General features: G+C 35.5%; 1 protein-coding gene across 4 annotated transcripts in view; it reads left to right on the forward strand.

Annotated features, from left to right (window-relative positions):
- The first annotated feature begins 1,811 nt into the window (after positions 1 to 1,811).
- LOC101891993 (serine-rich adhesin for platelets) overlaps positions 1,812 to 26,845 on the forward strand; it is a 42,036-nt gene continuing 17,002 nt past the window's right edge. Inside the window, exons 1-3 of one of the 4 annotated variants that reach the window (XM_005184171.4) lie at positions 1,812 to 2,278; positions 5,179 to 6,184; positions 25,330 to 25,532. In XM_005184171.4, coding sequence (XP_005184228.2) covers positions 5,260 to 6,184; positions 25,330 to 25,532 — 1,128 coding nt within the window. In that variant the 5' untranslated portion in view covers positions 1,812 to 2,278; positions 5,179 to 5,259. Of the gene's footprint in view, positions 2,279 to 2,303; positions 2,458 to 5,178; positions 6,185 to 25,329; positions 25,533 to 26,845 lie in introns of those variants that run through there. The other 3 variants (XM_005184170.4, XM_005184173.4, XM_005184169.4) reach the window with 3 other exon arrangements.

A 26,845-nucleotide genomic window follows, 5' to 3' on the forward strand; every position in this document is an offset into this window, starting at 1 on the left:
GGCCTGCAAAGAGTATGAAAAATTCAATCATACTCTGTTCCTTACATGATTTTTGTTGATGCAGTCGTTTGGTATAATCTGAATGAAATGGTCATTTTCGCATCGGATCGAATCGAACGCTCAGTTTCAATCACTTCACTCACAATCAAACATGAGTGTTCGAGAGCGTTTGATGTGTTCAGCAACATGAGTTGATCGAACATGTGAATTGAAGTGAGCAATCACAACAGTGATTTCTTTCCTTCAATCGAGTTCGCTCAGCATCATTGTTTATTTAACCATTCAATCAAGTTATGTGGCGTTTCCACTGCACTTGATTCGCTCTCTATTCGTTGTTTGACCCTTAACTATGAAAAAACTACTTAATTCTTCACACAAAATTTCCTGAGCGAACACTCATATTTGTACATTGTTCAAATCAAATCACTCTCAGAACAACGAAAAAATATGTCCCATCCCTAACAAATGAGAGCATTTATCGAAAAAATTAATTATGACATTTAAAAATTGAAAATAGAAAAATTTAATGAAATTTTGAAAAATTTTGGGAAGACTGAAATTTATGAATGAAAACTACAATGTAGAATAGCGTATGTACATTCAAACGAAAGTAAATTTTGTTTTCTCTCTCATCCGAGGTACGCATTTTGTCCACGGGTTGAAATTGCCACAGAAAACAGGAAACAAAAGACGCAATATTTTCAAAATGTTTGTATCAACAGAAAAAATGTTTGACAAGTGTCTCTCCAGCAGAATTTAAAAATAGAAAAATACAAAAATATGTTCAAAATGTCAACATTCACACAAAAAGTTGGAAACGTGAATGAAAATTATAAAATTAATGTTTTAATAAATCTTTGGGAGAAAAATAATCATTTCTTCTATCCATATTAGTGAGAATTTCATGTATTTTAGTATAAACTCCTATTAAAATCAACAAACAAAATTTTGAAAAAAAGGAATTTCTTTACTATGAATTACGAATCGTGCCGTATGAACGGGTTAATTCGTGTACCTAATTCTGAGAGCGAACAACGTTGTTCGGTTTCCAATGGAAACATGCTATTAGGACAGTTTATTTTGACTTTTATAATATTTGAAATGGAAGAATATTGTGATAGTGTGACCGAAACTGTTTCAAGTAGAAAATACACAGTGTGTAGGTAAGCGAAAAATCTTGACCAATATTGTAAAATAAAAAAATATTTAAATTAAATACCTCTAATGTGTTTCTTTATTAAAAATATTATTTTTTTTTAGAAATAAGTCACTGAAGTCTAACATACCAAAAAGCCAAATAAAATTAACAAATTGTCCGTTTATTAAATATAATTTGTACAAATTTTATTAATGGGGCATATTTTAGTTATGAAATCCTTAGTAAAATTACAATCATGATTTCGCTCAGATTCGAACACTTGTGTTTTAATCAAATCACTAACTTAAATATGAAGAATCAAACCGATCAGACTCATCATAGATGATCACGCCGTTATGAACAATTCAACATAAGTTCGTAAACAATTCGTAAGCAATCACTGATTTTGAAAATATTTTATTTTTTTTTTTTCAAAACGATAAATACATACACAAAATTGGCAAAAGTCTGGCACACTTAGAAAAAAATTATAATCAGCTGGTAGCTTAACTTTTTATTGTAGCATGGAACAGACCATGTATTTCCTTATCATTATTTTTATCGTAGAAAAATGAAAAGTCGAAAACATCGAAATCCGATTGTAACCATAGGTAAAAGCCGATTCGATTATTCCACACCACAAATCGATTAATCGAGCAATCAAAAGCCAATGTCGACTTACGTATCCCTAATCGACATTTTGCAGTCAGTTCACATTTCTGATTGAATATATTTATTATTTTCGAAAGAATAGAAATAAACGTGTTTGTAACTGCTGTTTTCATAAAAAAGCACAAAAGAAAATGTAAAGTTTTTATGCAAGATATGAGAAAATTGCCAAAAGCATTTGCCTTACAAATCGTCTTGGAAATTGTGTAACCATAGAACATAGCGTTCTGCCAAAACATCAAACGTAGTTAATATTGAAACGAAATCGTATTGCTGAAGAAATATTTGTTGCGATAGGTGATAAAATATACTTCAATCCTACCAAAAACACAGTTTAAGTTAATTTGAAGGGCCATATAAATATATTGATAAAAAAAATATGTGCGTGTGCTTTTCTTAAAACCATATACACATATATGTGTGTGTCATTTGTTCGAGTGTGATTGAATTTTCAATCGACGAGGTACTCAGGTGATAAAATGAAATCGAAAAAAATAGGAAATATTTTTCGATCTGTTCTTTGAGTATATCAATTTATTCTGTGCCTGGAATTGCTATAAAATGAAATCTACAAATTAGCGAATTAAAGTTTGAAAAAAAGATAAAAAATAGTGAATGTAAAAAAAATAAGTGTACTTGCAACAAGAGAAGTAAGAAAAAACATTTTTTTTTTCAAAACAAACAAAGCCTTGTTCCCAGTATACACACAAACACACACACCACCATCTCCAGAATTCAATCCAAACCAAAATAAAAGAAGCTAATAAACAAGGCGAGACACACATAAGTATATACCTACATACATGTGTTGAACATACGTGTGTTCTTGTTGGAAAACGCGCGCACGTTGTGATTTCTCTCTAAAGTTTAAACGTTGGAAGAAGAATCGAAAAGCATGCAAACCCCAAAGGAAGAAGAAAAGAAAAACAAAACAAAGGAGAAGTTGTAGTTTTCTTTCCCAATTTTGTTTTATCAAATTCCAATGCGAAGTGCGACACAAAAGTAAATAATCATCATCAGCACAAAATTAACATTTCAATTTGCACATTTGGACAAGACGAAGGCCTGACAAACAATCGGGGGAAAAAACGAAGAAAACGCGCACAATTACAACGAACGACAGTAATATTCTAATAAACACTACTGACCACAAACAGTAAAGTCATCCAATCTAATCGAGCTGTTTGAAACACAACCTCCGCCAGCACCGGACCAACAATGACAACAACATCTAAGGTGACTTTTTCCCCCTCTCAATTTTCTATTCCTAAATGCAAAGGAAATGCATTGGTCTATGATTTGTTTTGTTTCTGCTTAATTATTTTGAAGTGGACATCGGAATATGCAACAAAGCGCGGGGTCCCTTGCAATCTTCAAATTATCTAGTAATTTGTTTGTTTTCTTTTTTGCACTGCGTTCGCTTTGCTTTTGCCATGCGCAAGTCGACCACATGATGTTGTATGTGCTATTGGTCTGGTGCGAATCATTTTATTGGATAGTAGAACCTTCATTATGTACATACTTACTGATTCCAGGTACTACATCAAAAACTGTCATATATCATCTCAACAAGCTTATCAAACGAACGCAGCTGGCTCGAAAAGTTCCTATGTAATAAAATAAACCTGGCGACCTATGTATTTGTATCTTTTACAAATATCTAGCTACCTATTTGAACAAATAGTTGTTCGCCGACATTGAAAAACGAAAAACCAAGTCTGCAGTTTAACTCCACCTAGTCGTTTATGTGCAGTGTTATAAAAAAATTGAACAATATAACGAAGAACAAACTGTGACATCAGTCAGCGCAATAGGGCGAAATGATACAATATCCATTTTTAATTGCAATTTCCTCAACCATTGTGGCCGCTGCAAGAAGGTTCGACTTGCAAAAGAAAAAATACTTAGAGATATACTCAGTCCAAATACGGACATAACATCACACTGTGATTAGAACTTTCATTGGAAAGAAACTATTTTCAGTTGTAAATAAGTTTTTATTCTGGATGCGTAGAAGAAATTAAAATTGAATGAAAATCAAAATGTTTTTAAAAAAACAACAACAATGGGATTAAGATTAACTATTTTGCAACAACAGTATGTACCTATGTTTAATGTTGGTGGATGGGAGTCAGGGAGATCATCACATTATAACTATTTCCAGCCGACATTAATATTCACAAAATTAAGGTTTTGCTCTATCTGATTCGATCTAGCCCAAATTGGGCAGACTCTTTTATGGTCAGATCTCGAAATATGATTAAAAAGAACAATCAAATTAGTCAAACGTTGTATGGCTGATGCATAATTTATATAAAAAATAGGGAAAAATATAAAAGCTAATCTGTCATAGTCATTTCAAGGCTATACCTGATATCATAAAATTTGTGTAAAACATAAATCTACTTGTATTCTTTGTTATGACATATTACCATGTACCACAATGTGGCGTGGATCAGCTCGAGTTTAATATAATATAACAAATTCTATTACTGCTTAAAATATAAATTTATTGTCCATACTTCGATCGTATTTGATGCTTCAAAAAATCTTATTAAGGATATATAGAATTGCCATTACACCTTGAGACTGCATCCTAATATACTCTCTATGTAGATTTGTTCGTACGAAATATCATGTAAAGCCTACAAATACTTACTCTTGTCATATTTACCTGAAACCGTTTCAGATTTATGTGTAGGACTCCTACATAATTTCCCTCTCATTTATATCAATCATCCAAATCTCCATGAAATGGAGTCTTCAAATAACTCTTTGAAACTAGGTTGAATATATCCGTAAATAGATTACGCCACCATGCCCCAACTACGCTTTTTCGATTCTGGGTTCTTATTTATTTTTTGGCAGACAGTACCTCTGATAGGTCCCTAGTATGATGTCATGTTGTAGGATTTGTCCGATTTTTTTACTTCCCTTACATGACTACGTTTCCTTGTGCGGGAATTTACTGTATTCTTTACATGCTACGTATACGTGTTTATAACTCTTTGCTAAATGCTTGAAATCGGTTCTTTTTTCCCTGCCAAACTTGGCTTTGTTCTTTCTACTATCCATTATCTATATGATGATCTACTTCGGGTTTTAAATCGATGCCTTCGAATTAAAGTAAAAAAGACATCACAGAAGACATCATTTATAACAACAAATAGTTAAAAATAGGTCTGGCGACAGATCATACACCAATTATAGCCTGTGCTGCATGCGCTAAGCGGTGTAGTGTACATTATAGATTAGCACCTCCTACCTATCTACCTTTAGTGCTAAGAATACAAAACAAAAAAGTTCGCCGGTCCTAACAATTTTCATTCGTTGTGCTAATTAAACCATCTGAATTCTGCTTCCGTTTTTAGATTTTAGACTGATGAAAGCAAAGCGAAATTATACGAAGTGATCAGTGTGAAAAGATATTAATTTAAAGAGAAAACGTGAATATGAGTAGTTTCGCAAATGAGAATGTAAGCGAAAGCAAACAAGGAATACAGCAACTAGAACAAGAACATAAAAGTAACAGCAATGCAAAGCCACCAACAATAACACCAACAAGCAGCAATACAATCGACGATAATAGTGTTAAAAAGACTAACGAAAATACAATCGAAAGCGAAAATAAAACAGCAACAATAAGCAAATTGACAACAACAACAACTCCAACAGGTCATTTCAATAAGAACGATGAGAAAAACAATGCACATCAACTTAAAAACGAACATGAATTTATTAATAAATCCTCAAATGCAAATCAAAATGAAAACGCCGCAGTACAACAATCCCCGATTTTGTTGTCATCGGCAGCGTTGTTAACTTCTGATTCATCAATGCCAACAGGTGATACCGAACTACACACCCGAGAACAGGAACGAAAGCAACTGGAACCAGGTACCACAACTGTCACAGAACACACAGCCATCGCTGGGGGTGGGATAAGTAAATTAAGACATCGACAGCGAAGTGAGTATGACCCCGTGTATCAAACCACGCCATCAATTATTTCAACTGGATTATCAGCACCACCGACGACAGCGGCAGTATCATCACCCTTGCCGTTGGGCCTAAGTTCCAATTTGGTTACCCATTTGCCGCACATCTCTAGCGAACCAACTTTTGGAGTACAATTGCGTGAAAAGCAGCATCAAGAACGGCTCAACGAAGAAAAACTTGAAAAAGAATCGGCCGACAGCACTGTGCCATACCATAGCAGCGCAATAAAATCCGGTACTGTGAGTGCTACCGCCTCACCAAACATGGTGCGAAAATCATCGGATGGCTCCGTGTCTCTTCCCCGTCGAGTATCATTTCCCAAAAGCGACAACGAACTAGTTACTGGTTATTTGGAACCAGCGAATCCTTGGGAACACGGTAAGTTTATTTAACTATTTATTGAGATATATAATGTATAGATTAGTTCAGTGGTAGCTAATGTTCTATGGATAAAGAGTCATTTCCTCCCAGAACATATTTCCGACAAAGAACTGTGAGTCTAGAAAATAAGTGCTATTTATAAAATTATAGCAAATGCAAATAAGTGGATTTGGAATATTATAAACTGAATTAATCATTTCAATGAACATCGAAAATAATTGTTTTGCTCATTATAAATTTATATGTACATTCAAAATGGTACTTTTTTGTCTAATAAATTTCTAAAAATGGGTTCATAGATTTTGTAGCTTTGTATATTTCTTAAAGTTTTTACCACTATCAGTTCACATAATTTCAAATAGTACCAAATGTGCATTTTAATACTTATGGTATGGTTATACGCAGTGTTCAAATTTTGAAAAACTCTTTAGTCTGCCTATCCTATATAACATCAAAAACACCCCCTCCAAATTTCAGATTTCCAGCTCTATTCCTTCCCCAAATACTAAAGTTAGCACAATTTCGTACTTTTTAGTATGTATTTCCATTTAGTACCTTTTAGTATGTATTATCAAAACCACCTCTAAATTTCAAACCTACACACAGCGATCCTAATGCCAAATTGAAATTGAAGTACGATTCAATCAATACGTTTCGTGCACATAAGTACACATTTCTAAAACAACCCCCATATCCCAATATTGCACTCCGACAGTAATTTTATTTCCAAATTTCAGAATACCAGCTCATTGGTTCAACCAAATCCAAATTGTACTAAATTTAGTACACAAAAGTACGAATTTTCAAAACTACGTACCAACCTCAGGCCTACAATGCAATAGTAATCTTATTTCCCAATTTCAGTACCAAATTAAGTGCAATTTAGTACTTATCGTGCACATAACTACAAACTACGTTGATATTCGAAAACTATCTCAATCCTACTCTCGGCCAGTGTTATCAATTTCAAATTTCAGGATTCCAACTGCAACCGGGTCTCCAAATTCGAATTGTGGTAATTTAGTACATTTTCATAAACTACCTCTATACGTCGACGTTACTTTTCAACCTTGATTCCCATTCCAAAATCCAAGTTTTTAGCTCTAACCGTACCTTTTAATACCGTTCTAGTATGAATTTCCAAAAATTCAGCCTTATCTGACACGTTTGGTCCAAGAGCCGTTTCGTCTGGGCGTTGATTAATCATTAAATCAGTCAGTCTATTACTTTACTCTCTTATTAATATTGATAAGTAATAGAATTTTCAAATTTAACATGCCCCAATCCTAGACTCAAAATTTCCAAAACTACTTCCATACCTGATTCAAACAATTCCATAGAAATCCTGTTTCCAAATTTCAGAATTCCAGCTCTATCGGTTCGCCACAATTACGTTTTTTTTTTTACAAATATTGGTATTAGTTAGTACACATTTCTACATACAATCAATACCATAAAAATAGTATTTCCCAATATCAGGATTTGGTTTACCAAATCCAAATTGTTCCAAATTTAGTACAATTCAATACACATTAAACGAAATAATAATAAAATTCAATACACACGAATTTCGAAAACTTCCTACACACCACAATTCTACACTCCCACAGTAAACCCAATTTCTGGATTCCATCCCTATCCCCATATAAGTACGAATTTCCAGAGCTTCCTATATGACTCAGTCCTACACTTCCACAATAATCCCAATTCCAAACTTAGAATTCCATCCTTATTGTTTCGCCTAAATACAAATTGTACCATATTTAGTACCATATAGTACAGATAAGTATGAATTTCCAAAACTTCCTACATAACCCAATTCTACACTCCAACAGTAATCTTAATTCCAATTTCGGCTCTCCTAAATCCAAATTGTATTAAACTTTGTACATATAAGTACAAATTTCCAAAACTACCTAGAAACCTCAGTCGCACAATGCTATATTAAACTTATTTCCAAATTTCAAGATTCCAACTCTATTGGTTCTCCCAAAATTTAGTACAATTTATTACACATGAGTACGTACATACCTCAGTCCTAGAATGCAATAGCAATCTTATTTCTAAATTCCAACTCTATTGGTTTACCCAAATCGAAATTGCATCAAATTTAGTACCATTTAGTACTTATCGTGCACATGGGTACAATTTTCGACTGCCAATCTTACACTCCGCGAATAATGTTAATTTCTAATTTCAGGAGTCCCGCTCCGTCCAGCACCGTTTAGTACTTTTCGTATACATGAGTACACACTCCCAAAGCCAGCTCCTTACGTCGACTCTACTCTTCAACCTTGATTTCCATACCAAATTTCAAGTTTTAAGATCTTGACAGTCAACAGAATACGAAATGGTAGTATATTTTAGTACTTTTCGTACATATATAGAGCGAATTTCCAGAAATCCTTTGGCACATTTATCATACACTCTACCCTCATTCCAAATTCTATATGCCCCCACCTTAGGAAACACCCAGTTTCACTCTACTTCTTGTTCCGGAATTACACGTACCACTGGCGTCCACACCTATAGTTGATTATACAACTGTATCAAATAAGTTAAATCTGTTCTTATATGTGTGTATGGTGTGCAATGCTGCTGGCGGAATCTGTCTGGATATTTTCTCTAATGCTGGGGTAAAGCCCCAAGAATCTTCGCAACTGGTCACCAAACGAAATTGGCCTGTACGACTCCAATTTGCTGTCATCCTTGGATTCAGTAGAGGGTTCACCCATTTTACGATTCTTTGTTGATATATTAACTTCTCTCAGGAAATATACAATACAGGTACATGGAACAATTAAATTACATGTTTAAAATGCATCAAGATACAATCACAGGAGATTTGGTATTATTCCAAATTCATTTGCAAAAAAGTACTTTTACAATTTGGGATTGAGCAATATTGCCCTTCTACCTTCAATTGAATCAATTTTGTGAAATAACCCCTATACTTCACTCATGTTTTGCGGATTTCGCCAATATAAGAATTTTGTGAAAGAAATTCTAAAATAAAATGGGCCGATTAGTTAATGCTTTAAAATTAGATAATGTTAGGTTACAGGGTTCGGCAGCTGCTTCAGTCGGTTATCATATGATAGGAAGATATAAATCGAGATAGAATGAAGGGATAGAAAAAATCTTGTAATATGAAGGTCATGAAAAGCTTAACTTGAAAGAAAGTCTGGCTGGTATTACAATTTACGTGCCAGCAACCCAACGGAACGTGTTACCGGTCTCTTAGCGTTCTTATGTACAACACATTTGTAAAACTTTCGAACAAATAAAAATATGTTCAACATGATCCCGGCTCGGATTAGATCCTACGTCATTCGCGCTCACATAGTCTGCAGTATTCATAATCACTGTTATCCCATCGTGAGGTCAGATATTTGATACTGCAGTGGTCAATCAATATGCCCTCCGTGATTCTTAGATCAGCCCTACTAATTGATAGAAGGTAGAAGGCTCTTCTGCTCGAGATTTCTTGCTAAATCATCTTAGATAGCTTGCAACTGGTTTCCAAGTGCCATCTTCTTCGGTGAGAACCTTTTAGAAACGGGGAATTTAATAGCTTATTAGTGGTTTGACAGCCTTGTCGATATGTAGATCTATCGACTGAAATAACCTCCAACTACTTAGTCAGCCATTTCATTACCTACTTTATTACTATGTTTTGGGTCCCAACAAAGCTTAATGAATTCGCGTATTTCAAGTTGATAGATGTGAGGGCAGCCTGACTATCGACATATATAGTCACTGGTTCTGTTATGCTATTACAAAGTTCTCTTACCATTACAATGAAGTCGAAAGAGGTAGATAATCTGTGATCACTAATTGTATCACCTTCACCTGAGATATTGCAAGTTTTAGGTATGTCCAGAAATTGTTCATGACCAAAACGGTTCCCGTAGTCTCAGCGCACTTCTTCCTGCTTGAAACTGAACCAATAGATCCAATGGCTGAATGTTTAACGTCACGTTGATTGCAGTATGAGGAGTTCTTTGGAGAGCTCTAGATATCAGTTAGAACGCACTGTGGTTAATTTGGACATGGGCGACCTAGATTTTGTCGCTTGCCACCACACAACTCAGACAACTGTGACGTACATCCAATTCACGACTTGTGGTCGAAACCCCCAGTTCTTCGCTATAGCGTTGCATAAGTGTATAGAGCGCAGTAAAACATTTTTTCGTGTGCTCCCTATGTTTCTGTCCCAGTTTAACCGTTGGTCCAGAATCGACAGAAATATTTGGAAAGGTTGGAAAACCACAACGTCATCGGCATATGCATCTTTCTTTACTTTTAGCTGTTAGAAACTCACTAGCGTTTCATTTATTGCCAGCAGCCAAAGCAGGAGGAAGAGAATTCTACATTAACTCTTCGGAACAACTTGGCCAAGTAGTATCACCCGTTTAGTGTCATCAGTGGAACTGTAAGTAAAGTAAACGGTTTGCTACGTTTTGGTAAATATTGTTAAATATTTGGAATTATTGGTCATCCTATAAAAGTTGAAGGTTCTTCTGTTTGATTGCATTTGTTTTATCAATAAAATGTTATCAAAAGTGTGTCATTTGGTTTGTTCCTTCTCTGTGCGCCATTGCGATTGCTTTGTGCGCTGTTCCGTACTATGAATGAACACCGATGACGTACTCTGAGATGACAGACACACTGTCTCCCATTGTTGCTATAGTCAAATATTTCACATGGTGGACACTCTGCTAATACATGTCAGTGTATGTGGAAAATATCATATGTACATGTCTATACGTATGTAAATATTTATGGACATGTCGTCTTTATGACGTACAATTGTTTTTAGGCATCATGGGTGCGCTTTTTCACACAAACTGTTGAGTTTGTTTAAAGAACCTCCTTTTTGTTTTTGTATTTATGTAGGTTTGAGTATCATTCAAATATACACATGCACACACACACACACAGATTTGCATTTACATGAGGAATATTTCTGTATACATTCATATATTGTCATTTGGCATGATTCATATGCACTGTTCAATGTCATTGAAATAATATTCAAAGATTCTTTCTTACACGTCGGCCGTGATTTTGGGACGACGAAAAAATGTAAAGGGAATACTTTTCTTAAGTTATTATAGCAATTAACGAAACATAGATGTTTAGTAATTAACGGAACATCTATTGACACGATTAATTTTTATACCCTCCATTTTGAAAAGGAGCGTATGTTAACTTTGTCATTCCGTTTGTAATATCCCTATATATTCGTCGTAGACCCCATAAAGTATATAAATATATACATGATCAGCATAAAATTATAAGTCGATTTAATGATGTCCGTCTGTATGTCTGTCTGTCTGTTGAAATCACGATACAGCCCACATTATTTGGTATTTGTAGGTCAAAATGGATTCTAGCTCCAGTGGCGGAATATTGTATGTATAGGTCCAGGTTTTGGTATAGCCCCCATATAACGGTACCTCCCGATATTCGGCATGTTAATGATTTCTGACACATTTTTCCACGGATTTGTCTAAAAATTGGTATTTGTAGGTCAAAATGGGATCAAGCTCCTGCATCGGAACATTGTATGTATATAGCCCCCATATAACGGTATCTTCCGATATTCGTATTTTGATGGTAATGACCCCATATAATGGTACCTCCTGATATTCGTATATATATTTAGATAATCCAAGTCACAATTACGCACAATTTTTTTCAAATTTGGCATTTTAGACTCGCAATTCTTTTATATAAAAATGTTTTCTTTACCCAATGATGTTCGGCCCGGCCTAACTAAATATTTTTTTTTAATTTCTCAACCTTTCTTGTGAATCAGAAAAAATACTTACTACAAGTGGGATTACTTACTCAGTATTTAACCGACGTCGCGTCATTCGAAAACCTGTGCCCAATAAGTGAGTATGAACATTTTTTCCGAAAGGGGGGAATGCCAAAACTCAACAACAAATGAAATTTGATTTTTTGGGGTTACAGAATTGACAGAAATGAGAGAGTTGAAAGATGGCTAGTGTATAAAATCAGATTTAAGTTATAGTATCAAGATAGATAGGGGTGTTCTAAGCTACTTCCAGCAAGAGAAACAAACGAGAGTCGAGATTTCATAGTCAGCTAATGTTCCTGGCCTAGTGCCTCGTACCATACGAAAGCTGTATAATATGTATTCAGACGGTGTGTCTGATTACCCTCAAATTTGTAATAATTGATCTAAACATAGTGGATGGCCACTGCAGTATTAGATATCTGAGCTCAACATGGGATAACAGTGTTCCAGGGTATTGTAGACTCTGTGGAGATGAAGAAGAGGTAGAAACGATTGAACATCTACTATTCGGATGTCCCATGCTGGTGGGAGATAGAAACTCTAACGACCTTCTCATACACATATTCCATCATCACCTACAATTTTGCTTCCATATTTCTTCTAAACCATAAACCAATCTAAACGACCTTGAAGTCGTTGTTAATGTTTGAGTTCCTTATGTATCAAGTTGTTTCTTATGTACCAAGAATTGTCAATTGCTGTACCCCAGAGCTGTATGTCACACGTCCAAATGGCTAGATTACAGCCTTATACAATGGGATATATGAGTATCGCATATATGATTATTTAGGAAAGGAAACGTTTAACAAATAAATTTCATTACTAATTAAAAATTGGAATGAAATAATAAACTGGTACTATATTAAGTATCATACTATGTTTACATTGGAGCTTTTTGTCGGGTTAACCTAGGCTTAATTTGACGAATTGGCAACTTAAATCCAATGGGTTTGCTAAATCTGGTGAACAGTAATCGAAATAAATTTTTAATATAATACCAAACATACAAAAATATTTGAATTAATAGATGAATCACTGGCACTCGGACACTAAAACCAAGTCCCTTGCCAGAAGTACGGACCGTAAATACCCGTTACAACTGCTATACATTTCACATCTTCGTTCGTAATTATCATTTCTTCCCCTTAATTTTGAAAAAAATGTACCGAAAGTGTTCCTAATGTATTGATAAACAGGGTGAAAAAAAAAACGGGAACAAAGACAAACGCCATAATTTTTCTTTTTTTTTTCAAATTTAAAGTTTCGGTCAAGTGAAGCAACTCTTTAGCCCTTTTGAGTCTATTTTCTTTCCGTTGCAGTGCAAGTTCTTGCACTTTTTGGAATTTCAATGGCTTTACCCCGAGCTCATTTTTCAATATTTGCCGAATGGAATATTGCGATATGTTGTTGTGGTTTTCCAGCCAAATATAAAGAAATCACACTATAACGCTTGAATTCCTTCACGAATAAAAATTCTCACTAAAATGTTTTTGTACGCTTGTAAACAATATAATGAGCTGCCACTGGAATAATTTTAACAGCTGTCGGACGAGTGGCTTCAAAATAACAGCAGTCTGAAGTTGGTTACAGTTTTTTAATCTCACCCTGTACATACATATGGATAACTCCTTTAAAAGCTATAGCAACACACGATCACAACATCAACGAAAGACTGTTATATTAAAGAAATCGGCATTAATTCCATGTTTAACTGTTTTGCTTGTCAAAAAAAAAAAAAAAACTGCTCTTCGGGATTTAGACGTAAAGCCAGAATTATAAAAAATCCCTCAGACAAAGTGGCTAATTTAGGACCAATGTCGATCAGACGAGTCGGACAAAATTCAGATGTTGAGGAGACGTGTCGGACGTCCGACCTTTAGTTCGCTTTGTACGTACAAAACATATTAGTAACATATTAGTGTGCGCGCGATTTTTTGCACAGCTAATTATTTGTTTACCTATAAACATTTCTTTTGCTTCATTTTTTACATTTTGTTATTGTTTTTTTTTTTTTTGCTGTTTCAAATCTGTCTGGAATTTTATTTTGGCCATACGACGTATCTCCTCACATGAGATTGTGATGTCATCGACGATAATTTCAATGAAAACAAAGTGTTAAACACACGCTTGAACAAATAAAAAAGAAGCAGATACACAACAAAAGAAATCGAGAGATATGTGCAAACAAATATGTGGTACTATTTACTGAATAAAAACAGCAAAAACAAAAACTACACCACCAAAGCCCTAATCATTTTTTATGGCAAAACAAAAGGAGAACAGAGCGTGTTGTTGTGTCATATGTTTACATTTTGTAGGATGGTGTGGTGATGGATGAATATTTGTACATACAGTTTGTCAGCTAATTGTTTGCAAACGAATTAGAAAACGTAAACGTAGAGCTGCCATTTGGTTTATATATACATGTACATACATATTTATGTCCAAATAAACGGCAAATAAACTTATGTTGAAATAAGGAGTGTTCATTTACTCGAACTTTTGTACAATTTCTACTGGAAGCTGTTCGTTTGCCCAAAAGTCCAGTATGTGAGGGCGAAATTAGAGAGACATTTTGATATTAATTTGCTGAGAGTTTGCAAATGCTTGCTGTGAAATTTACCCAGTAAGAATTATCCAGTAACTTGAGATATTCAAAAATCAGTTATTTTGTAAACAAACAAATTTAACCAATCACAGAAAAAAAACAACAACGTTGGTAAAGATGAAAAATTAGAGACTGTTTTGGCAAACCGTACAGAACCATGGTCCGGGGTTTTCCTCAAGCCCGGCACGGACCAAAAGAATCCGGAGCAAGCATTTGGTCTTGGAAGTATTTTTTTTGTTGTGTTGTCTTTGAATTGCATTTAAGGCAGTTACAATACCTTAATTAATAAATTGAACATATTCCAAGAAAAAAATCAATAAAAAATACTTAAACTAGTAGACTAGAATTTAGAACCAAGAAATCGATATCTCCGGAACTTTTTAACCTCTACTTTTCTGGCATTCCGCGCCCTCCAGACGGCATCGTGGCGTCCGGTCACATTATTGAAGACATTTGCCATCGGTTAAACGCTTACTATGTTGATCTAATCGCCTTTTTCACTGCGAGGAATGTGAAAATATCCGCCACGAAATCGGCGGCCACACTTTTCACCACATAGACAGCGGAGGTGAGGCTATTATTGAATGTGCCGATAGTGTTGTATCTCCAAGGTCTTAGGGGTCACATTCGAAAGCCTCTTTAAGTCGTCCGCTCATACCACAGATATATGAGACAAGATTAGAAGTAGGAACAATGTTCTGAAGTCTCTAACGGCAGCGTTGGGGAGCTGATAAGGGAACCTTGTTGACCTCTTACAACGCGATAGGCTGGTCTGTGGAAAGCTATGCGGCTCCGGTTTGTTCCGACAACGTTAGTGCTACGTTATTCAGTTCAGTTAGTGCTACGTTATTCAGTCTTACCAAAACGCTGCCATTAGAACCGCAACAGAGTGCCTCCTCAGGACACCTGTCGACGGCACGGCAGCATAATAAAATGCTGACAATGCAATACCTACATGGCTGTTAAAAAAGAGCCATCCCGTGGTTCGAGCCGCCGAGGCACGTAAGAAAAAAACATTTATGACCTAGAGAGAGAGAGAGGGAGGTGGAGAGGTATAAGAGAGAACCTCTAGACCAACAGGACTGAATGGTATTCAATCTGACGCGGTCTTACTTGTCATGGAAGAATATAGTGAGTGACTACCATACCGTATAGATTACCATTGCAGTTGAAGAGCGAGAGCTGTCCCAGCTGGAGCTAGAAGCAGAGCCTGATTAGAGAAGATATCAGAACGAACAATTCAATATCAGATTTATTAATGGAAAAATAATATGAACAATTCGTATTTTAAAGGAAAAATAATAACAAATTATCACTCCGAACAACAACATTATCTATAACGAAATGGTGCTTTATTTTGCTCGCTTATTTGCTTTATTCAATGCCATATCAATACAACCGTGATTCAAATCTTCAAATATTGTAACTTTGGAATTATATGCCCCTCGACCTGCACATTCAGCTGTGTTCTCATCTCCGCAGTCCATGTGGTAAATAGTGTGGCCGTCGATTTAGTGGCGGAAATTGGCCTGTATGATTCGCCTTTGCTGGCATCCTTGTCAGGCTTCAGTAGGATCAGTCACAGTTACGTCGTTAAATGTGACTGCTGTCCTATCATCCTTTCTTCCAGGGTTCGAGAGTGACTTTACCGTTACCCACAGTTTACTCAAATCGGTTCCAATGTTGCAACACTTCAGATGGTCTAGCCACTTTTTCCGCTTATGCTCCTGTACCAACCGGTTGACTTCACTGACTCTGGTTCACTGACTCTGGGATCAGTAGGGTTGGTACGTCGGAGCTAATCACGCTCATTCGCTAATCCCGCTGCCTCTGCTGGGAAATTGTTCTTTCTACGGGTATTCGACCAGCAGGTATATAGCGAGCGGCTGCAGCTTTGATGATGTCCCGGAAAATCCTTTCAGCTACCCGAACATCAGAAGGATTGGGCAGTTCTCTGAAACTAAGGTTGGTGAACTCTCTGAACTCGGGCCAGTGGGCTTTCCCATGGCTAAGGAAAGTGCGGCGTTCAGAGGTTATGAAATCGGGCGATCTGATGGAGCTGATGGAGACGATTATTGGGAGATGGTCTGAGCCAAGAGAAATGACGGGTTGCCAAGTCACGTCATTTACCAGAACGGGTGACACGATGGTTAAATCTGGCAAACTGTGACACTCTCCTCTTATTCGGGTGGGGGCATCCTCGTTTACCGTGCAAAATGTGGAGCAGTCAATCTGCTCTGCCAACGCTGATCCCCTCTGGTCATTACCTAGGACGGAATGCCACAACTCATGGTGGGCATTTAAGTCCCCTAGCACCAGGCGGTTATTGCCTTCCAAAAGTGGGCTTATATTAGGCAAGCAACGCGGTTCACAGCTATTAACCGGCGGGATATACACATTAAGCACCTCTACCTCGGCAGTACCACACTTGACTGCTACCCCCATACACTCCATGTACGGTCACTAGAGACTAGCTCAAGCGAGATAGGACTGTATTGAACAGAATGGTGTAACAGGAACGCTAATCCCCCACCTCCACTTCTGGTGCGATCTTTCCTAAATACGTTGTAACCATTGCAACGTTATAAGCTACAATTTTGATTGAGCTTGGTTTCCTGCACCGCTGCGATCTTAATATTCCTCCGATTCATAAAATCCACTATCTCATCAATTTTACCTCGGAGTCCGTTGCAATTGAAATGCAAGAATGATGCATTGTCCGGAATTGGAACAGCAAACATGTGGCGTTAAGTGCTGCGGTAAAGGTTGCTGTTCTGGAGACTGCGGGGGAGTTCCATACTCCGACGACGACTCGGAAGTTGACGACGAGGTCGTGGACTCACTGGGGACTACGTTGGTACAGCGCGAAGCAACATAGTCCCTATCGCTATAGTCTCGCAACCGGGTTAAACCGGAACAATTCCTAAAATGCACCCATCCTCTGCATCCATTACATCGCACCGAGACTGATCTATGGTGGATGGTGTTTTGGCAAACCGTACAGAACCATGGTCCGGGGTTTTCCTCAAGCCCGGCACGTACCAAAAGAATCTGGAGCAAGAAAAATAAAGAAACGCGAACATGTATACACTGGGGTGGCAGCCGCTGACCGAAACTGGAGTGTTGTTGTTTCGGGTCAATCCGGTGTCGTAGAACCCGCTGCCGTGGGATTGCTGTAGAATAGCTTGCTCTTCATCGCGAACATTTAAATGACAGAGGCATGTTAAACGAATGAAAAAAGTGGTTTCCAAAAATGTGGTTTCAAAATTGTATTCCAAAGACTTTTCCAAAAATTTGCATAATGCCTTGGTGGTTTAAATGAGCTAACATTTCTTATGATATCATAACAACAGAGGTATATATATCTATTCCAGAAATGCCAGCATCTCTGAGTGCTCGATATTTTCGATTATTACACATAAAAAACAACGGGCCCAAAATATCACATTGTGGAACTCTATATTGGACATTATACACATCGGACGAAGCAACTAAATGGAAAACAAAGTAAGACCTGCCTACCAAATACAAAACCACTAAACAACACGCCAAAGATTAAAATCCAAACTTTAACTAAATTTTTTCCTCCTTGGATGGCGTGGTAGGGAACTGCTCGAAAAGCTTTGCTAGAATGGGAAAATTTCGAAATATTTCTTTCTGGTATCCAATTCGCTGATGTAATGTCGTAAATATATTTCTTTGCAATGTTCGCCCTTTCATATACACCGACTTCGAAATGCGCCGATTATGGATGATATTGTGATGCAGTATCTCCCTATATCATCTTTTTAACTTCAATTTTCCGAAATAATAAATAAATATATAACATCTCAAACACTTACCCTAGCAGGTAAAATTTTAGAATTCATTATTAACGCTAGTGTTAGTTTGTTAGCAAACTGTGTGCACATTTTTATATACATGCATATTGTGTGTGTGTGTCCCTATGCTTTCAATGGTTTCAATGACGCCATCCCTGTATTCGGACATTTTGGTGAAATAGCTGGATGATAGGTGATGAGCAAATGGTTAGATAATTAACATGACATTGTCGAATTTTGTGAAGGTTCATGTAATATGATATCACCCACTTTTAACTGGATAGGAATCTCCTCCATGTAAGCCGCATTCTAAATTTTCCAAATTCTTCATAAAACTTAGCTTTAACATCTAAGTCAGTTTGATTGTCCTTTTCCACAAGCGATCGAAATATTGTTGATATGATTGAATTTCTCAAGGTAGATATTGGTTCCCAAAAGTTTGATACAAGTTATTTGGTCTTTTCCAGAACTGCAAAAATGTAAACGTTTTTAATACGATAACCGATTTCCCCCTTATTATATCAAGAAAAGAATTCAAAACTAGTAGATTCTTGCAGTTACTGGAACAGAGCAATTGTTTTGCTCTTTTCTTTCAGATATATAGAAAGGAAATGGGACGGATTGCAAATATAAGAAGTGTTACCACCATCATTTTGGGTCTGTAAAATTCGTTAAGAGCTTGGTGAGATACTTTAAAGGACAAAAAGCGAGAATTGACCTCTCAACTATTGCCACTACTATGCGGTGACGGTTACATAAAATATTGAAAATTAGTTTTCGACCTAAAACAAACATATATGTGCAGCTAAAAGAGAGGTGCGATATATTTTAACGTGACGAAACGGCGATTTGAGCTGACTAGCTGACCCGAGCCGCTTTGCTGGCTCATAATATTAGTGCTTATTGTATACTTTTAGAAACCTAATATAAGTTGTAAACGTTGATAAAAATGTTGACTTACAACTGCATTCAATTTATAAATTTGCCGCTTTTGTGGTTTATAGTTGTATTTTTTTCAGTCCATTTGAAATAATATATTCGATGAATGAAGGAAATTTTGAAAATACACTTGTATATATATTTTCGATGTTTTGGAGTTTTCGTACTCAGAATCGATAGTAATTTCTAAATTAAGGTAAACATTAATTGCAAAAAATTCCAATGTAGATAGACCAAATGTGCTCTATGTTGACATTTGATGATTTCAGTACAGTTCCACACTTATAACAAAGCATCCAAAGCATTTTCGAAGTTATGATTTATTCACCAGTACCTCTTTATATTTGTTATATCATCGTATTTAATTAGATTTTCAAACTTCAAATATTAGTATTATTTAAAGGTCTTAGCAGCATTTTTCCAAACCAAAACTAATTTTTAATTCGTTACTATTAAAATACCATGTTTCAAGGTATTTAGTTTTATCAACCTCATTTATTCTAAGTCTTAATACAATATTCCTAATATGATTGGAATATATACCTCTCGTTTATGTTAATACTGCCACTTAACATTGGTTCTTCTGCGTGTTCTTATTACAATTTCTTCCGAATTGACTGTAATTTGACATTTAAAGTTTTCAGTGTGGTGAAATCTATGCCGCAACATAAAAGTAGGTTATGATTTTGAGTGTTTGGATGCTTTAAGAACTATTTTCTAATCAAAAATAAAATTTTTGGCATGGCAACCATATAGGGGCATATAATGTAAAAAATATGCAACATTTTGCGATCTTTTTCGGAATTTTTCAATAAGAATTTGCGGTTCAATGGCGGTCTGAAACAATTCTACACAAAATTCCATATAAAAAAAAACAGCATTCGATTTATCAGTTTCGAGACCTTTCTAGAGGCTTTTCCCAAATTTTCTTTCGTAAAACCTTTCAAGTGATGTGTTGCTATACTTTTTATACACTCCACCATACATAGTATGGAGGGTATATTAACTTCGTCAATCCGTTTGTAACTCATCGAAATAATAATTTTAGACATAACAAAGTATATTCTTGATCAGCGTAAAATTCTAACAAATAAAGATAGGAAGCTAAAATTTTGCACAGATTTTAATGATTTTAGCCACATTTTCCAATGGACTTGTCCGAAAATCTACACAAGGAGTTCTTTCTGAGTACTTTACCCTCTGGAAGAGAATTGTTTATATACGTCCACGATATCGTATAGCCCCCATACAATGGTACCCCCCGACATTCGGTATTTTGATGATTTTAGCCACATTTTTCAATGAAATTGTCTGAAAAAAGAAAAACACTAGAAGTTCCATTTGAGTACTTCATCCCCTGGAAGATTGTTGTTCATATAGGTCCACGATATTGTTTATCTCCAATATAACGGTACATCCCTATATTCGGTATTTTGATGATTTTAGCAACACTTTTCAATGAAATTGTCTAAAAATCCATACTAGAAGCTCTTTCCAAGCACTTTGCTCCCTGGTTCAAGATATCGTATTGCCCTCATACAACGAAACACCAACAATTTTGATAATTTTAGCGACATCATTCGGCGGAGTTGTTTCAAATTTCGTATTTAGAGTTCGTAATGGGAACTACAGTCTATGACAGAAAATTGTCTATGCAGGTCCAGGCCTTCGTACAAGCCCCATACATCTGTACCTCGCGATATTTGGTATTTTGATGATTTTAGTCACATTATTCACGGATTTCTTTCAAGTTTCGTATTTCAATATAGGAATGGCTTATAACAAAAGTTGCCTATGCCGTCCACATCTTCGTAAAGACCCCAATATAACGACTATAAACGTTTTCAAAGTACGGCCCGGAGGAACTTACAGTTTTTTTACTTGTTTATACAATTTATACCCTACACCACAAGGTGGTCAGGGTATTATGTCTTTGTGCATTTGTTTGTAACAGGCAAACGGAAACGAGATAGACCCATAGTTCCTTTTGATGATCTACATAGAATCACATTCTGAGTCGATTTGTGCATGTCCGTCCGAAAACAAAGTACAGTTCGCATTTATTGCCCAATCCAGATGAAATTTTGCACAGATCATTTGTTTGGCTCAAGGACAAACCTTATTGAAATTGGAGAAAATCGGTCAAAATTGAGATATAGCTCCCATATATCTTCGTCCGATTTGCCTTTTATTGGGCACCAAACGTTTAATATCAGCCCAAATAGTATGGAATTTCGCACAAACAACCAAATTAGGCCTGTAAATAAGTATGCCAAATTTGACCGAAATCGGTTCAGATATATCTATAGCTCCCACATATATTGTTCATCCGATTTGTTATTTTTGTCCTCCGCAGCCGTAATACGCACCCTGTAACAACAATATTTGAGGAAATGTAGCAAATACAGCTCAGAAATACATTTGCTAAATTTTATCGAGATCGGTTCAGATTGGGATATAGCTCCCATATATAACTTTGTCCGATTTACATTTTATTGTACACCAAACGTCTAATATTTGTCCAAACGGGATGGAATTTGGCACTTACGACCGAATTTAGTCTAGAAGCTAGTATGTAAAATTTGGAAGATCGGTTCAGATATTGCTACAGCTCCCATATATATTATTCATCCGATTTGTTATATTTGTTACCCACAACCGTAATATGCACTCCGTAACAACGATATTTAGGTAAATATATTAAATACAGCTCAGAAATATCTTTGCTAAATTTTGTCGAGATCGGTTCCTATTTAGATATAGCTCCCACATATATCTTTATCCGATTTCAAATTAATTGTGCACCAAATGGGCAATATATTTCCGAATTTAAAAGATACAAATGCTTCGGCATATTTAGTCCTTTGAACTTTAAATTATAATTATAATGATAGCGTGTATGATTGAATTTTCCCATAAAAACGTTTAATTGTTATGTGCAGCTCTACTAAATTAGCAAAGTGGTGTAGGGTATCATAAAGTCGGCCCGCCCGACTTTCGGACTTTCTTTACTGGTTTTATAAATATAGAAGTAGGCGTGGCTAGTTCCTCTGAACCCATATACTAACTTTCATATACCTCATATACTATCTTTCAAACAGATATCTTTATTACTGTGGCATATATAAGGATTTTGAGTAAATCAAAGAAATTGGGTTAAAAGTGGGGGTGTTCAATTTTTCTTTGCATAAAAACCTAACTCGGGTTAGGACGAATATTTGTAAAAATTGTCCAAATCTAAATTACCAACGAACATCATTTGGTTTTATCTTCTTCTTCTATATATATAAAAATCAATTGTTGTTTGTTGGTAACGGAATCAGTTGAAAACGGCTGGACCGATTTGCATATTTTTTTGTAAAAACTTTCGTCATACCCCGAGTTAGGTTTTTAAAGAAAAAAATATAGACCACGCCCACTTTTGCGCCCACAATTTTGATTTATCTAAAATCCTTATATTTGCCAATATAGAGGAGATATCGGTTTGAAAATTATTACACGAGATACTGTTGACTTTTCATCCCCCTCTAAGTATTTATTTGGGGCTGAGGAACTGTCGTTGTCAGTACTTTTTAATCTATAGCTATCTCTATTATATAAAAGAAAGTTGTGTTAGTTACTACGCTTATAACTTAAGAACCGCTGAACTGATTTTAACGATTCATACAAATTCGGAATTGTCTTCTCTCCGAAAAGGATAATATCCAAAAAAATCGCGTAAAAATGTGATATACTAACATTTTCATTTTGACTTTTGAAATGTACAATAGTAATGTTTTATTTTGCATGATTTTTTTTCCATTTTGACTTACTTTTTTCTAATGTACATTTGTAGTGTTTTTTATATTTTATTTTGGAATTCAAATATTAATACCAATTTATTTAATTGACTTGATTTCTTGAGAAATGAAATTGATGGCGAGTTACATGGAAGTGTAGTACCGAATTATGTGGTGGCGAAACGGAATAGATGATGTCGAAATAATTTAATGGAATCGAATTTTAAAATAGAAGTACATTCTATTGACAAACTATATAAGGATCTTTAAACATTTGCTGTAAAAAATCAGCGAACAAGTTGAAGATTTTTTCATTGTGTTATTCTTCTTTTGTCAATTTTTTTCAATTTGTATTATCTAATTGAATTCAGTAAATTTTTTGTGAACAAAATAAAGAATAATTTTTCACTATATACAAATTTTCACCAAAAAATGAAATAAGTGGGAAATAAGATGTTAACTGACATCTACCTTTCAACTCCAGGGCCGACATCGTGGTTCAGCTGGAAGATGTGAACACATTTGAACAAACAAAAATTACCGAAAAAGCCTAATGGGGCTCATTTCAAAGCGTGGAACTACTTCTTTCCTGTCACAATAATCCGTCCAATGTACAATCAGAAAAATACCAAATATAAAGGGTGGAAAATAGTAGAGCGAATGGGACTCTTAGTAAGAAAAGGATTTGTATCCTTCCAGAAAATCTTCCCAAACATTCAAGATACCTTAAATCGCTTTTGCAGGTCATGATATCGATCATAACTCACGGATAAGGGTACAACCCGATTTCATATTTATATAACCATCGTATGATTTAAGCTATTTTTGGTGTCTTGGTCACTTTTTAAATATTTTGGCCATTATTTGGCATCTTTGTTTCTAAGGAGGTAGAGAACCTTTTCGCATAAAGATTGAAATTTTCAGAGTAGGGCCCATTTTGGTCTTGACCACATTCATTAATTGATTTGGTTAATAATTGTATTTATGCTACTCTGCGGTAGGGAACCACCATACAGATAATTGCCACATAGGAATTTATTTAAGTAAAGTCCCCATATTGGAGTATCCCCAAGTCCACTTTCACATCTAATTGGTGGTCAGAAAAGAAAATTTTGTTTTCTATTGAATTTGTAATCCCCAAGAGAATATTGGTTGGGCCACTTTTTGGTATAACCCTTATATAAATGTATCCATGATTTTTCAACTATTTTGGCTATTATTTGCTGTATTTAGGCTACTTTGTGAGTAGAGAACCATCTTACAGAAAAATGTCAACATACGTAAATATTTTGGTACAGTCCCCATATAGTCCCCAGGCCCGCCGATCTATAGTGATGTTTACCGATTGATGGACAACAACGCGGGTATTGTTTAATCGTCATTGAATTTTTCTATGAACAAGAACATAGACTTTTTGGGGACTCTAATGCGCAATTTCAGGTGCTATGGTAATGGGTGTAAAAGCGTAATTAACTTTGACTATTCAGAAATTATTTTGCCCTCCTTCCATAGTTATTTATTTCTATTTAGTCGAATCAATATTTATATTAAAATTTGTTCACCTTTATGAGCTAGATTTGTGAAATATTATGCTATGCAAAATTTGCATTAAAGACTAAAACTACGGGCCGGCAACGCGGACCGGGCCAGCTAGTATATATATAGATGTAATGGTATCTTGGCTAAAAATTTATCATATTTTTAAGTTTTTAGAAACATTGTAAGCTAAAACACTATAATCCAAAAAGTAGACATGGTAAATTTATCTTTCTTTTATCTAAGTCTGGGTATGATGAACATTTGTAATTGGTTCAGCCGTTCTCAACTGATTCCCTTACCAACAATTTGATTTTTTACTTATGTATAATAAAAATTAGGCGTTGCTGGTTCCTCAGCCCCAAATGAAATATTTAGGGACAGAGATAAAGTGAAAGCATCTCGTGTAATAATTTTCGAACCGATATCTTCGTATTCATATTAGATGAATCGAAATAGTGGGCGTAAAGTGGGCGTGGTCAATATTTCTTTCCAAAATAACCTAACTCAGAGTCAATGCAGTTTATCTATTTACATAACTATGTAGATACATATTATGTACGGCATATGTTTTGATTACTCTTAACACACATTCTAATATTTACTTCTTTTTTTCTTCTCCTTTACAGTATGTATGGTTAAAAGCATTTCGGAAATTGCTGAATTGTATATGACATCATGCCACAAACATAATACAAAGCCACTACAATGTATACTGGACCACTTGAAGGCGGTAGATCTAACAAAACAGTTGAGACAACCCTTGCTTTCTCTCAAGTCAATACAATTGGCGCCAAGTGATTGCGAGGCATTGGAGGAAGTCCTCAAAAGGGTAAGTTACATGGAAAATTACACGGATGCGTCGGGTATCATTGTGAGACATCGATTGTTATAGGATAAATGATAATTTGGTGCCACAATGATTGTAATTCCATTTATTGTGCGTAAAATATTTTATGTCAACTGTGGGTTATGTTCTCCTCCATAGCTATATAGTCTTCGTCCATGAAGTACATTGTTATTGCCCCTTGCGTTATGCCTATCTCTTATAATTTAAGGGAAATGTGAAATAAAATCTATTTCATCCCCACGTAGAGATCTAACCTGCAGTGGCCTGCGACCAGACCCAATGTGGGTCTTAGCTCTAATTTAGCAAAAGCAGGCCGTCTTTTCTTATCAAATATAAGCTGGGCCAGAGTAATACTATGATAGAGAAACAGTAAACAACATCTCGAAGACAATTTGGGCAACGCTCTCCCGGAAGAGAACAAGGTCGCTATCTTCCTGCCGAATCCTGACTTGAAACATGAGGCGGGAATCGTTATTTTGCAAATGGACAGAAAATATAAAGAGCTGAAACTATCGATCTTCTATCTATCATAGCTTAACATTGTCGCATAGTGCTTCTCTGCAGTCTCGGATAGCTTAGACTTGTAGAATATTGAGAGAAAGCCACTAATAAAATAATTTACTTCTCTTTGTTTTGCATTTCTCAATTCGTAATGATTTTGTCGTTCCGGTAACTTACTTGGTCATGAAATACTTGTCTGACTCTTAAAACAAATTGTTCAAAGAAAAAGTGCAGAAAGTTTATTTTAATATTTATGCCCTTTATTAATGAATAAAGGAATCAAGATTGAGATTGCGCCTTAATATAGTCTAATGCAAACGTTTTTTCAGACAGTTTGTAATTATAGACACCTGGCATTTCTTTGATATATGATTTGGGATTGTGGATGTATTAAGTGTTCATCATTTTCACACACCGATAATTTTCTCCTTCTTCTAACCCATTCTTTTTTAAATATTGCTTATTCTTTTTGTAATTGTCATAAATTCTAGTTATTTGTATGTTTTTCAATTAATTTATGATTCCATGGAACAATCGTACATTTATGATGATTTTCTGAGGAAGAACAGTACGAATTTTGGCACTTTATGCGAGTTTGGGGAGATACTTTAATTTTATTAATATTCTTTAACAATCACTATTCATCTCAGTGTTTGGACTTTTGTGGTTGAAGTTTTGTATTCAAATTGTTAAAACTTTGGCTAGAAATTATGCGAGACAAGAGAGAAAATACAAAAACTACTTCAAAAGCTGTAGAGGACAATTTGAACATACTTTAAAAATATTTGAGCATA

The sequence above is a fragment of the Musca domestica genome, unplaced genomic scaffold (assembly GCF_030504385.1).
Source record: "Musca domestica strain aabys unplaced genomic scaffold, Musca_domestica.polishedcontigs.V.1.1 5, whole genome shotgun sequence".
NCBI classification, from domain to species: Eukaryota; Metazoa; Arthropoda; class Insecta; order Diptera; family Muscidae; genus Musca; species Musca domestica.